Raw genomic sequence first — 15,028 nt, 5'->3', positions numbered from 1 at the left:
TTACTAAATGTACAGGGTGTTCATTTGAAAACTTTCCAGCCGAATATCTCGAGAAGTATGAAAGATATTAAAAAAGGGGGGCAGTATCAGTTTTTTATTTGGGTGGCGTTTTCAAGGTCATTTGAAGTCAACTTTGTTTTTTCAAATGGAAACCTGCGGATAAAAAAAGTACCCTACGAAAATTGCTGGTCTTTTTACGTACAATACATAATAAAAAATATAGGTTTCCATTTGAAAAAACAAAGTTGACCTCCAAATGACCTTGAAAACGCCGCCCAAATAAAAAACTGATACTGCTGCCCTCTTTCCCCCTCGAAATCCATGGTTTTACACTTTTTTAATATCTTTCATACTTCTCGAGATATTCGGCTGGAAAGTTTTCAAATGAACACCCGGTATAACTGCTGAACAATTTTACAATGTGCCCGTTTATGTTTTATTTTCAGATTGGGAACGAAAATTTGCAATCATCTAATACTTTCAGAGAAAACTGAACAGATATTCTTGTTTTTACATCTATCGCTGCTTCTTACTGCTCGTTAATTGTAAAATGAGTTGCATCTGTTCTTCATTTGCGCTCGTTTCATGTTACATACAGAGAGTGTAAAAATTATAAGCAAAAATAAAAAAGGCATTTTTCAAAACTTTCTAATTGGGGCCCTTAAAGAAAATTTAAGATATATGTGTGTTTCGTAAATCTAACAAATTATAATTTTTTAAAAATCTTTTTTGCATATCATTTCGTAAACCAATGCTTCCAATTGATTATAAAAAATCAGGTCGTTCGGTACAATTATAAAAAAGTTATTCTATTTTAAAGGGCGTACGAATACTTCTTACAAGCACTGTATGTGTATACATAGCAAAGATAATGTACATTCTGTCAAGAAAGTACCGGGAATCGATCATTTAAAAAGCCCGCTTAAAGGGATTGTTGAAATTCTTTTTGTCGAAAAGTTGGTACAACTGTCCTCTATACTCACGCGGAGTTTGAACGTCACTTGTCATTTAGTTTGTTTACAGTGCGCCATTTTGTCAGTTCATCTCAAGTGTGTTTTGCGATTTTTGCGAATTTTCGGCAAAAATTCAATCGCGTTAAGGTCGCTGAAGACATGTTAGAACGAGTCAATTCCGACCCCACATTCATAAAACGCATTGTAACTGTTGATGAGACATGGGTTTACGAGTTTGACATGCAAACCAATCAACAAGCTTCGGAATGGCGCCTTCCAATTGAGCCGAAACCGGAAAAAGCACGTCAAAGTCGATCAAAAGTGAAGGTGATGTTGACAGTTTTTTCGATTACCGCGGTTGCACCTCGATTGCACTCGGAATACTTGCCACAAGGTGAGACAGTAAATAAAGAATATTATCTGAGCGTTATGCGGCGTTTGGGAGAGCAAATTCGTCGAAAAAGACCAGATTTGTGGAAAGAAAACTCATGGATTTTGCACCACGATAACCCACCATCTCACAAGGCTATCATTGCGAACGAATTTCTGGCCAAAAACTCAACAAATCTTATCGAGCAGCCACCGTATTCCGCTGATATGGCTCCGGCCGACTTTTTTCTTTTTCCAAAACTCAAATTACCACTTCGAAGCACCCGTTTTCAGTCGATAGATGACATAAAAGAGAATTCGCGGCGAGTACTGAAGTTGATTCCAAAAAATATGTTTAAAAAATGTTTTGATGATTGGGTTATTCGTTGGCATAAGTGTATTATTTCGAAAGGGGCCTACTTTGAAGGCGATACAATAAATTTGCATGAATAATACATATTTTGTGTTTCATTGACCAATTCCCGGTACTTTTTTGACAGAATGTATGTTTATAATTAATGCAATCATGAAAAGTGAACATTTTCATAAATTCTCGGACTCAAGGTTCACTGTACATACATATATAACTTTTGAAGGTGCATGAATATTATCGCGTACGTATATCAAATCGCTTCTGGTAGAGGGAAGCTGATCGTGAGAGATATAGTCACATTAATGTGAACTTTCACCAATGCTGTTACGTTACTTTAATATGTTTCTTTGTACATTCTTTCCTTCCAGCCGTTGAATGAATGTAGTCTTGGTAAAAAATCAGTTTCTCTCTCCTCACTCCTCCCGCCCCCTCCACTCTCTCCCTCGCGCGTACGCTCTATCTCATTCTCTCCGTTTGTCTTCAAGCACAGTACGAATTTACAATGTAATTCAATGAAAAATTTTTAATATATAAAATGCCAGTAAACTACATCTTGCATTTTCGAAGGACATTCCTTTAAAATATATAAAACCAAATATTTTTAGATCTAATCAATTTAATTCTATGCTCTATCGAAGTACGTATTTTGCACATGTATACCTAATTTTAGGTATAACAATTTAGTATTAATTTCATAAAATATATGTTTCAAAAATGTACTCTTAAGATATAATATTTTTTGACAACAAAATTGAATGTAATAAATATATAAATAGTATTATTACATTGAGGACTATAATATGACTATAGATTGACTATACTCATGTAACACATTGACCGCAAGAAAGTATTATTTACCCTACACTTCCTCATTGGAGACTTAAAATTATCCACACAGTGGTTTTAGTATTCTTATAAAGTAAGTATCATTTGATATATAACTTTAAAGAATTTTATATATACCCGTTAAAATAAAATAAGCTATTCATATTTATACTATTTAATTTTAATATTGCTCTTTTTGAGGCAACATAATATGTTTATAGAATAATTGCGCGAGCAATCATTTTTAATGCGGAAGAATGTGAATGATAGAAATGAATGAAAGAAATAATAAGCATTTGTAGAATCATGTACACTGTTATGAAACTTCGATAATTCTCTCTGATGACCATTGCGTCGGTAGAGTTCCCTACAAAACAAGTGTAATGAGAAATATCCTCAAAGTAGTCGTGTGTCATTTCCTGTTTGTGTAGGCCGATGTACAGTTATCTTTCAATTGTCAGTAGAAGGTACAAATGCACAATATGATCATAGGCACTTACTGTGTACTTCATTCTTATTCCCATGAAACCGATTTCTTCTAACTTAAATTATATCAGGTCATAATACACACACATACAATGTTACAGAGGTTCTTCATTTTAAATCGCTTTAAAGTAATTAAATTCTTCGTGTCTAATAAATATTTGAAAACAATGATACATTTCACAATATATTAATTAGGATAAAGATATCGAAATGATTCATCTTCATTTCTTGAAAACGTTATTTCATTTCGATGTGTATAATGTAATGTATTCATTTCTGGACATAAGTTGCTTAATGTTATTTTATAGAGAAGGACGTGGTGAACGCATTAAGTGTGGTGAACCTAACATTAATTAATATAATATTATAAAAAATTGTTGAATAACTTCATTTGTTAATTAGAATTTAATTAGTTAGTTAATTAGAATTGTATATCTAAAATTTTAATATCCATTTAAATAACTTATTTCATATAGTTAATCGCGCGCGTGTAGGCGCGGCAATATGTGAAAAAATACTCTTTGGACAATTAGGGAGGGTTCCGTGGGTGAGCGCGTTAGGGTGAGCGCATACTAGAGGGTCTCGAGAAGGCCGCGGATCGTTTCGAGAAGGCAGGGGCCTTGGAGGAAGGGAGCAAGGAGTCCATGCGGCAACAAATCTCTAGCAGGTAGACGGAGAGCAAAGCTCCGCGGCCTTCTCGAGACCCTCTAGTATGCGCTCACCCTTAGGGTACGCGCACAGTGGACCCGTTTTCGCCCGACGACCGACTTTTGCCCACACAGACGAGCGTTCGGGAAGCATGTGTTGGTGTCTTTTCGACCGATTTCGACCGAAAAGTGCTCACAGTGGAGCCGACATCGGGCAAAATGGTCAAGTTCAGCGGGGAGCCGAACCTTTTCGAGACCTTCGAGAAGGGTAACAATGGACAAACCCCATGGGGTCCCGACGCCGGTGGAGAAGCAAATCATTTCGTTTTTCGCCCTACGTCGGACGGTGCAGCGTTCACTTTAAATAATTTTCATGTCGCCAATTTTCAAGTATCAGTATTTTTAAGAACGGGTCCGCAAAGAGGACACTTGGGGCTATATTATCATTATTTTTATTTTTCCAATTTCCTGGCGGTATGATAGCAATGCGCCTGTTTAAAAAACAATTGCAAAATAAACTATGAAAATAAATATTTTTTCAACTGAAATAATTTTTATTAAACACTCTTATGGTTTCACTATGCGCACCCAAAACTAAAATTGTCATTGTTTTGTTAGTTTGGCCGTTATAATTTAATGAAAAAGTTGTGACACCTCATATTCCACCTCCGCGTAGAACCATCAATTTTCAAGATTTCAAAGAATTCTCTTTGAGATACGTTCATGACTTTTTCGGATTATAACGTTCATATTAACGTCCAGTTCTAAACGAAAAAAATTAATAATTAGTTTTGTATTTTTTATAATTTAGAGTAATGCACTCACCGCACTGAATAATATCTACACTATAAATGTTTAGAAAATCAAGGAGTGCATATACATTATAACAACAAAGAAAGTAGAAAAAATTTTTTCCTTCAAATGGATGTCGCAGTTGTTTCCAATGTCAGCGTTTGTGCTTAGGCTCTATCTCTTATAATCTACATATGATCGATGTATTAATACTGTAATGTATTAATATTTTAATGTATTTCAGTACATATAGATTTTTGAAAATGACGTTACCATAGTAAACGAATTATTGCCACGTCTTGGGGATTTTGCACCACTGTGCGACGTACGATAGCGTAGCGGCTATCGGCACGTGCAATAAAACATTTGGCGCGTCCAATTCATAATTCTTTACTGTAAAGAAATTTTTAAATTACTTTACAACTGAGTTAAGTAAAGTACAACTCGTGTTGTCCGAGAAAGTGCCGACTTCCAGCTCAATAGTAATGATCTGTCATAAACCTCTTCATTGAGAACAGCCCCGGGAACGGCACATAAACAAATCGAGCCTATCATCTGTAGGTCTGCCTATCCCCCACCACAGCCGCGCCCATGGTCCCAATGTTTTGACTTCGACGCTGTACGCTAGATAGTATGTGTGGCCGCCGTAGCCAATATTTCGACAACAGCCGAACATGCCTGTGAAACGAGGCCTGCCTCCTCCACTCTAATCCAATCGGGCGCGCATCGTACCTAGAGACACGTCACTGTGGTCCTGCCTGGGAACCTTCTTCTCACGCTCGCAGCAATACAATGTCGCAAAGTCAGACCCATACGAGATGGCGCCTTGCCACCCCCTACAATCGTGTAGTAGTAGGCGGTAACGGTTTAATATCTTAACCCACTCAGAGTTGTGCTAATTCAATTACACTATTAAATTACATTATATTTCAATTATACAATAGTAATTCAACTACGTCATCACTGAATTACATATTACATGAAAATACAGCTCTCCAAATTATAGTCCAGAACTTTGAAGAAGTGCGGATATATTTTTATGTTTTTCTTTCATATGCTTGTTGGCTGTATATGCGGCGTAGTTTCTATTCCTCGTCCTCTATCCATTTCCTCTGCAAATGGTCGAGCCATTATAGAGCGATGGACAGCGAAGCTGTTTATAGCTCGTCCAATGAATATTGTTGGGAAAAGTATGTTCCGTTCTGAGTTTTCTGCTGTAACTGTAAATCCTGGTACATATCATAAACCCCGAGTTTCCAAAAGGCTTCGCTGAACGTGGTTCGGCGGCCTACACAACTGTTCCGCGAGGGAAACACATCTGTTTCATTTATGATGTCAAGAAGCAAAGGTCTTGATTTATATGTCAAAATTGCGGGCCGGTTCCGAAATCTTTTTAACTGCTTTATGCCCACCGTAGCTCGACAACTGCATTCCAAAACGTCCTATAACCCGGACCTGCAATAGACCAGTGAACGACGACCGGCCATTAATCACGACATCGTCAACACGTGCGAATACGAAAAGTTTTTTATGACATTTTCCCACTGGCGGAAACTCATGTCGTGCGAAGATATTTTGCTTTCTGGTTCGAAAAAAACGTCGATGTCGCAAACTTCAAACGGGGGTTTTTCAAGATAAAAATCTGCTCTATCGCGTGGTATAGTTCGGTTTTCCGCTAGACCCTAATTTTTTGAGATAAATTCGAAACTATCCGCAAAAATTGGTGCAAAAGTGATATCTCTCCGTCTTTAATCATTGTTTAAACATGTTTAAACACTCATAATGTATTAATATTGGATATCACTGTATTCGGGAAAGTCTACAGAATCTTTTGCTGTAAAGAACAATTCAATATCTTTTATAATAACATCACAATATTTGTTTAAAGTTGAAAAATATGTCTTTTTTTTAAACTCCATTTTCTCAAAAACTGGACGTATAGAAAAAAAATGAAAAACAGATTCGGAATCAGCGCGGAAAACTCTATAAGAATCGCATAGTGGGAATCGAAATACTTTTAAAAAGTTGAAATTTGTTGGACAGTGTTATTATCTTGTTCAAAGAGACAAATTCTTCACTACTTCGTCTATGTGTATTAATATACCTATCCGCATTTATAATTCCGCCAATTTGTATGTGCTAGCAAATATTGCCCCGTTCCCGGGGCTGTACTCAATGAAGAGGTTTATGACAGATCATTACTATTGAGCTGGAAGTCGGCACTTTCTCGGACAACACGAGTTGTACTTTACTTAACTCAGTTGTAAAGTAATTTAAAAATTTCTTTACAGTAAAGAATTATGAATTGGACGCGCCAAATGTTTTATTGCACGTGCCGATAGCCGCTACGCTATCGTACGTCGCACAGTGGTGCAAAATCCCCAAGACGTGGCAATAATTCGTTTACTATGGTAACGTCATTTTCAAAAATCTATATGTACTGAAATACATTAAAATATTAATACATTACAGTATTAATACATCGATCATATGTAGATTATAAGAGATAGAGCCTAAGCACAAACGCTGACATTGGAAACAACTGCGACATCCATTTGAAGGAAAAAATTTTTTCTACTTTCTTTGTTGTTATAATGTATATGCACTCCTTGATTTTCTAAACATTTATAGTGTAGATATTATTCAGTGCGGTGAGTGCATTACTCTAAATTATAAAAAATACAAAACTAATTATTAATTTTTTTCGTTTAGAACTGGACGTTAATATGAACGTTATAATCCGAAAAAGTCATGAACGTATCTCAAAGAGAATTCTTTGAAATCTTGAAAATTGATGGTTCTACGCGGAGGTGGAATATGAGGTGTCACAACTTTTTCATTAAATTATAACGGCCAAACTAACAAAACAATGACAATTTTAGTTTTGGGTGCGCATAGTGAAACCATAAGAGTGTTTAATAAAAATTATTTCAGTTGAAAAAATATTTATTTTCATAGTTTATTTTGCAATTGTTTTTTAAACAGGCGCATTGCTATCATACCGCCAGGAAATTGGAAAAATAAAAATAATGATAATATAGCCCCAAGTGTCCTCTTTGCGGACCCGTTCTTAAAAATACTGATACTTGAAAATTGGCGACATGAAAATTATTTAAAGTGAACGCTGCACCGAAATACAAGCGCGCGGCGGGGGTCCTGTCGGTCGACGTCGGTCGAAGCTAGAAAGGTCTCACAGACGAGCCTACCCACACATTTGGAAGGTCGGGCCCGATGCCTCTGACGTCATAGTTCCGACCGATGTCGGCTCCACTGTGCCCGTACCCTTAGTCGATCGCGGCGGTGCTCTCATTTTTCCTGAGATCCTACAATTGGTGTCAGAAGCAGGGTTGCCAGATGCTGCCCCTTACGTTTCCGTCCCTCGCCACCAAGCTGCGTTAAGCCTGCCTTCGCTTCCCCCACTCTTACCACTGCCGCTGCCGCGTGCCGCGTGGAGCATGCTACCGAGTGGCGCAGAAAACACCGTACGCTCTTATACAATCTGATTTGCTTCGGAAAGGTAGGCTATAAGGTGAAGTGCCCTAAGTTTGGACAGTCCAAAAGTGATACCTAAATCTGGACAATTAAATTTTCATAGTAAAATCAATAATTAAGAGATTAAATAATTATATTATATATTCTGAGGCCTCTTAGCTACAAGTAGGTGTGAATATTATTTCATTATGACATCAATTGACATTTAAAAATAAATTCAAAGTTCATCTGAAAACAGTATACAAAATAGTCTATTTACAATATTTACATGCGAATCATGTGCATTTATAGTTCGAACTTTTGTTAGAAAAAAAGATATAATTTAAGCCCTCGGACAAAAAGTAATTATCACGCATAATAATATTGATATTTTAAAATAAATTGGCAATCAAACTTAACGTAAATAATAATTATTAATCCGAATATTAGATGTCCAAGATTAGGGCTGTTTTCAAATATAAGTACTCCATTCTGGGACGCGATGACAGTAGCTGTCCCACTTTAAGGTTATACACAGTTTGCTTACGCTTGAAGCCGGACACGCGTTTGTAAATAAAATCAACGCATTGTTTGCAAAATATTTAACTAAATATACGTATAACTAGTCTTCCATTAGCTTGAATAACGTATGTAGAAAATGTATTCCGGTTGTGACGTTAATAATACTTTATGTTTACATCATAAATCTATCCGTATTACTACCTAGCCTTAAAAGTTGTATTATGACAAGTTTTCTTAAAACAGTAAATGAAAATTAATTATTCATGTCGGTATAATTCTTTAAAAAATGTTTTTTCAGATTGTAAACTTGCTTTAAAAATTAAAATGTCAGGATGACCATCACTAGAAGTAAAACTCTTGATCCTAGTCGAAACAGAATTAATAAGTATGATAGAGTACAAATTAAAAGTAACAGCAAGCCAAAAGCCTTCATAAAATCTAAGGATATTATTAAAAATGACGGATTAAAGGACAGTAGAAGATTTAATAAAAATAAAAATTTAAGAGAATTGAAGAATCTCATTCCGTTGAGTCCATCATACAAGCTCTCAATGCAATGGATGGTGGGTTATCGTTCAGGGAAGCTGCTAACCTGTATGAGATTCCAAAAAGCACATTGCATTCAAAAATGAAAAATTTAAGTTCTGTGGATGCTAAGAAAGGATCACCAACTGTACTGTCTAAGACAGAAGAAGATGACATAGAAAAATGGATTATTTACTGTGCCGAGCAGGGATTTCCAGTAACAAAAGATATTGTGTGTGATCAAGTTCAAAAATTTATCACTTCAGAGAACAGAAAAACACCTTTTAGAAATAACAGACCAGGCCACCGCTGGTTTAATGGATTTATGAAGAGACATACAAATCTAAGCAAGCAAATCGCACAAGATCTTACTGTAAAAAGAGCGTCAGTTTCTGAAAGTGATTTGAGGCTTTGGTTTCATGATGTTGAAAGCAAAATGAAAGATAAAGGAATACCCTTAACAGATCCTAAAAGAATATTCAACTTGGACGAATCCTCTTTCATGCTTGTACCCAAAGAAAGTAGTGTTTTGGCAGAGAAAGGTGCACCAGTAAAAAGAATTGTTTCAAACAATGAGAAGGGCTGCTTAACAGTATTGTTTACAGCATCTGCTGAAGGGGTAATTCTACCTCCAATGATCATGTTTGATCTAAAAAATGTACCCAAAAAAGAAATCTTAGAAAAGATTCCAGAAAGCTGGGGAGTAGCCTATAGTGATAATGGCTGGATGACAGCAGAAACTTTTTTCCAGTTTATAGCAAATATTTTTGTACCTTGGCTGAAGAAAAATAATTATCAATTCCCTGTAATTTTGTTTGTAGATAACCATGCGTCACACGTTAACTTGCCTTTATGCAAGTTTTGTGTAGAAAACCAAGTGGAATTGGTCGCACTATATCCCAATTCTACTCACATAATAGCTGGTCTAAAGCAACTAATGATACAAAAAGAGATGAAATTAAAGAAGAAAAAGCAAAATTATGCACTCAATTAGACAATATGGAAAAAGAAGTATTGTCTTTTGAAGTGATTGCTTTACAACAAAAAATAAAAATTAGAGAATAGAATTTAATAGAATATAATAGAATAATATTTTTGTATGTAATTTGTTAAAAATTTAATAAAGTTCGATGTTATAGACATAATTATATGTTGTGGGTTCGTAAATAACGAGAAGCACCTTCAATGGTTAACGATATAAACATATATTTGGTTAAATAATACAATACGCAAAGCATCTTTTATTCGTCATGCGCAACCAACCAACGTTTTAGGTTATGTTCGTTCGATCAACTCGTAAATTGAATTTGTCCCGGTATAGGCTTTACTTCTGTCCAGGTATTAGCTTAGATTGGATTTAATATGTCCCACTATAGGTTTGAATTATTCTTGTTAATACAATTAAGATATTAACCTAAACAATGATTTTTTTATTTTAAATTACTTTACAAACTCTGAGCTGTATGTTAAAAATCTAAAAAAATTATTTTTGTTTATTTAAAGTGATAAAATTTAAAATAGAAAAATATGCTGTCCAGGCATAGGGCACTTCACCTTACTGCTATAATGAAATAAATTTATTCGTGTATTGTGTTGTAACAGACCTGTACGGTGCAGGCCTGTTACTATTAGACACGCGCCGAACACAACCGATCGACGCCGAGGATTACCGAACGCGTCGTCCGCGTACGACGCGTCACGATGCACGATCCCGCGCTCCAGGCCATATTCGGCGGGAAACGGACGTCGAGGTTCCGCCATCTTAACGGATACGGAAACTCGACGTCACACATCCGTTCTCCCCGCACCATTCCCCTCACCACCAACCGCCGCCTATAAAAGGCGATGTAAACGAGGCACGGGCCTCTTTACCAGCCTAGGCAGCATCCCAGGAACACTTTCCTACCTAACCTAGTTCCCACCGGCGTGACAGCATACACGCCAAACAGAGAGGGCAGCATCCCTCTCTGCCGCTCAGGCAGCATCCTGAGCAAACCTCTCGGGCTGCATCCCGAGAACTCCGACAGCTACCGATGACGTCTAAATGAAGGGGCAGCTTCCTCTTCATTTACCGTAGACCGCCACGGGATTTTCCCGACTCGTGGCAGGGTTTCCCGACCACTCCTGTCTGAACCCAGTCGCCGGTACAAGCACCAGGTCCGCGAATACGCGTCGCGTCGCGATGAACGATCACGCAAAGATCGTCCCTAGGATCACGGATCAGTAAGACCGTTCATGAGACACAAGGTTACGCGAATGTACGAGCAGTGAGGCCCGCAAAATACACATACACGTTGTCGTTATTTCACGTCCCGCGCACCTCGTCCATTTTCAGCTTCAGTCGATTCTCTCGCCGGTAGACGATCCCGGCTCGACGAGTTATTCCAGCACGAGAGGATACGACGCCGCGACGACTTCTCCGTCGAAAGCAGAACCGTTACAGTGTTAAATAAACACAAATTAAGGTTTGAAAAATGTATATGTATTTGCGACACCTGCTAATTACAATCACTGCTATTGCTTTCGCTAGTATTCTATTCTACCTAAAGGTAAGCTATACTGCAATAACGAAATAAATTTATTCTTGTATATTGTTAAATAAACACAAATTATGTTTTAAAAAATGTATATTTTCGGCCTGCTAATTACAATCACCGCTTTCGCTGGTAAATTCGCTTTCGCTTCCATAGGACGATTTTTCTCCCTAATAAGTGAAATGAAAACGGCAGATCGCAATCGACTGCAGCCTCAAATGGTTGCTGCACTCGGTAGAGTTAAATTAGAATTTAGGAATACTCATATGAAATGTAGCAATTATGTTATAAGCGACGATTTTATACAGAATTTTAATAGCGATATGTACAAGAAAGAAAGTACACCGCAAGAATTTGAAAATTTAATTATAGGAAGCGAAAGCGATGATTGTAATTAGCAGGTCGCAAATATACATTTTTTAAAACATAATTTGTGTTTATTTAACAATATACAAGATAACACATACACATAAATTTATTTCGTTATTGCAGTATAGCTTACCTTTAGGTAGAATAGAATACTAGCGAAAGCAATAGCAGTGATTGTAAGTAGCAGGCCGAAAATATACATTTTTTAAAACATAATTTGTGTTTATTTAACAATATACAAGAATAAATTTATCTCGATATTGCAGTATAGCCTACCTTTAGGTAGAATAGAATACTAGCGAAAGCAATAGCAGTGATTGTAATTAGCAGGTCGCAAATATACATTTTTCAAACCTTAATTTGTGTTTATTTAACAATACACGAATAAATTTATTTCATTATAGCAGTATATAGCCTACCTTTCCGAAGCAAATCAGCTTGTATAAGCGTACGGTGTTTTCTGCGCCACTCGGTAGCATGCTCCACGCGGCACGCGGCAGCGGCAGTGGTAAGAGTGGGGGAAGCGAAGGCAGGCTTAACGCAGCTTGTTGGCGAGAGACGGAAACGTAACGGGCCTGGCACGGCGTGCATCTGACAACCTTGGTCAGAAGTGGGATTGGGGGAACACCGTTCACCGCACGATGGCGTTGTGAGAAAAACTCTTTGGACAATTATAAAATTCATAATATTCCCAGTCAGCCACAGGCCTGCCCGAGCAGAAATCGAGCCCAGTGTGGCGAGCAGGTAACGGGCATTATCGTCGCGATTTTGGACGGGCAGCTATGCGCGCATATGCCGGGGCATAATCTTGGCCGCTCGGCCCTGAATTCTGTCCGACACAAGCTGCCGCACAGTGGGCCGGATTGGGGAAAAGTGTGACATTTACCCCTAAAACGAACTTTCTCGTATCGATATCTAATATGTGAACATTGCTTCCCAAATGTCCATAGACCTCGGAAATGAAGAAAATAGTACAATTTCATAAATATTATAGTTGTAATAAACATTTTGTGAAAGTTGGACGTTTCAAGAGGAGTATTTTTCACGAGAAAAATTGCTTCTCTTTGATGCGATGCCCTCACGTTGCTATTTAATATTTTCTCTCGCTTTTTATTTTTAAATTGAAGAGCCGATTTTTGGGATAAGAAATCGTATCTTACCTCGTATCGTATCTTAATTAGTCTGCATAATATATTAAAAGTCAATGTGTATGCTGAACTAAATGTTCAGTTGTAAAATCTTTCAGGTCCCAGGATATCCCAGTTTCTAACAAATTGGACTATTTTTAGTACACCTTCCTCTACATAATCGTAATGAAATTAGTTTGAAGCTATTGACGTTCGAATAGCGAGCGGAGCGCCTGTCGCGTAGCGTACCCTCTTTCACCTCATAAACAATTTGTCGTCGTACTTTTTTATGACAAGATTGTAGTCTATCGGCAGAAATCGTATTCTTTGCCTTCCGTATACCTTCGCGAAGGGAATAGCGGTACAGAGGGTCTGCTGTCGTACTGGGTTTATGATTAGTGTGTGACTAGGAGACCTTTTTAAAGATTAACACAACCTCGTTATTTGGTTACCGTCTGGGACATTGCCCAATGGTTATTTGTCTCCTTGCAATTTGCAACATCCTATAACAAAGTTATAATACAATATAATATATAATATATATAACAAATTTTTTTTAACAATTTAGAACGCGAGAAACACTAGAAAATCTTCCAGAATTGAAACAAACACAGATATATTACATTACATCAGATATTACATCGCCTCCTTCTGACTTCAGATCCGTACATTAGAGTGAAATCGCGTATAAAAAATTAAGGAATTAGATCCAGAAGCACGAGAATTAATAATTAAATGACAAGAAATGTAAGAATAGTGTGATAATACTAATAATAATTATAACACTAATGGCAATAATAATAATACTACTACTACTACTAATAATAATAATAATAATAATAATAATAATAGTAATAACATTGATTCTTCTTAACTAATCCTTCATTTGACATTACTACATTGTCCAGTCAAAGTTTCGCGTTCATATCTTTTACGAATTAAAAGTTACGAGGAAATGTCACACTTAACCCCAATTTATTGCCGAAAATCGTGAAAATCTGCAATTTTTACCATCTTTAAACTTTGTAGCTCATTGCAACATCGATCAATTTTGACGAAATTTTCAGAATATGTTTAATTGACACAGATCTACAATAGTGTTTTTTAAATTTTCAATAGTGGTCCACATAAAAAATTTAAAAATTCAACTTTTAGTATTTTTTCAACAATTCCGATCAATTGCAATTTTTGAAAAAATTTCTTTTCACATCCTTTAGTAAACTAATTGCTCTAGCTTCCCAAAAAAGTTCAAATCGTATAGTACAATATTGAAAAAGATATAGTCTTCTTTAGAGTGGTCTTAAACTTTTGTCCGCTACTGTATGTATTTTAAATTTTCATTGAGGGCCCAAATAAAAAAGTTTTAAAAAATTCCTTTTTTATTTTTCCACGTAACCTTGTAAATTATAATATAATGTTTTGAAAAATCTTTTAAAAAATCAAGTCGTTCGGTACAATTATAAAAAAGTTATTCTGTTTTAGAGGGCGTTCGAATACTTCCGTGGTTTTTGGAAATGCTAGTGTGACAACTCTCTTAACCGAATGTGAAGTAATTATTTGTTCCTGAAGCTAATAAAGGTTGACTGAATAAAACGGAGAGAGAAATTGGGTAAATGCACATAACGGCACTAGACAGTTAGTTCTTGCGCACGCTGCGCAATTGCGTTAGTTTTTTTTCACGGTCTGAAAACTACTATTCCAGTAACGAAAATCGTGAACCTTTCTACGATTTTCTAAATAAAGATTCGACAATACATAGATATTTAATTTAGTTCACTCACACAACCACCTTCGGTAACCCGACAACGTCGATTTTTTTTCAACTTTGCAGGCTATGTAAGGGACTTTAAGAGAAGTATTGGGAAATTCTATTTTCGACCGAATTCCAGTTTTTTTAGGGTTAAATCATCTCTTGGAATGTATTAATGTATTTCCATGTACAATGTATATCTTTAAAAAGACTGAAATGGACAATGGGAAGATTTTTTGTTTCACAAGACAATGCTATTACATCTCCTGTGAGTGATCTCCTATC

The 15,028-nt window shown here is 36.5% G+C and overlaps 2 protein-coding genes across 3 annotated transcripts in view; one reads left to right on the top strand and one right to left on the bottom strand.

Moving 5' to 3' along the window:
- Dsb (scavenger receptor class B member debris buster) overlaps positions 1–15,028 on the bottom strand; it is a 221,053-nt gene that overhangs the window by 84,615 nt on the left and 121,410 nt on the right. The window lies entirely within an intron of this gene.
- LOC143217495 (uncharacterized) lies at positions 8,195–10,284 on the top strand. Of its 2 annotated transcripts, none has more exons than XM_076441855.1 (2): positions 8,195–8,278; positions 8,737–10,284. In XM_076441855.1, the coding sequence occupies exon 2, from the start codon at positions 8,995–8,997 to the stop codon at positions 9,955–9,957; it is 963 nt and encodes a 320-aa protein (XP_076297970.1). In that variant the 5' UTR covers positions 8,195–8,278; positions 8,737–8,994; the 3' UTR covers positions 9,958–10,284. The 2 variants fall into 2 exon arrangements, with proteins under 2 accessions (XP_076297970.1, XP_076297969.1); XM_076441854.1 differs by lacking the exon at positions 8,195–8,278 and adding an exon at positions 8,435–8,563.

Source organism: Lasioglossum baleicum, chromosome 17, assembly GCF_051020765.1.
Source record: "Lasioglossum baleicum chromosome 17, iyLasBale1, whole genome shotgun sequence".
NCBI classification, from domain to species: domain Eukaryota; kingdom Metazoa; phylum Arthropoda; class Insecta; order Hymenoptera; family Halictidae; genus Lasioglossum; species Lasioglossum baleicum.
Note: the sequence above shows the minus strand (reverse complement) of the source record. Positions and strands in the feature narration are given on the sequence as shown.

What these genes read in the sequence shown, in the direction of transcription:
- LOC143217495 (XM_076441855.1), top strand. Translation starts at nt 8,995, where the DNA reads ATGGATGGTGGGTTATCGTTCAGGGAAGCTGCTAACCTGTATGAGATT.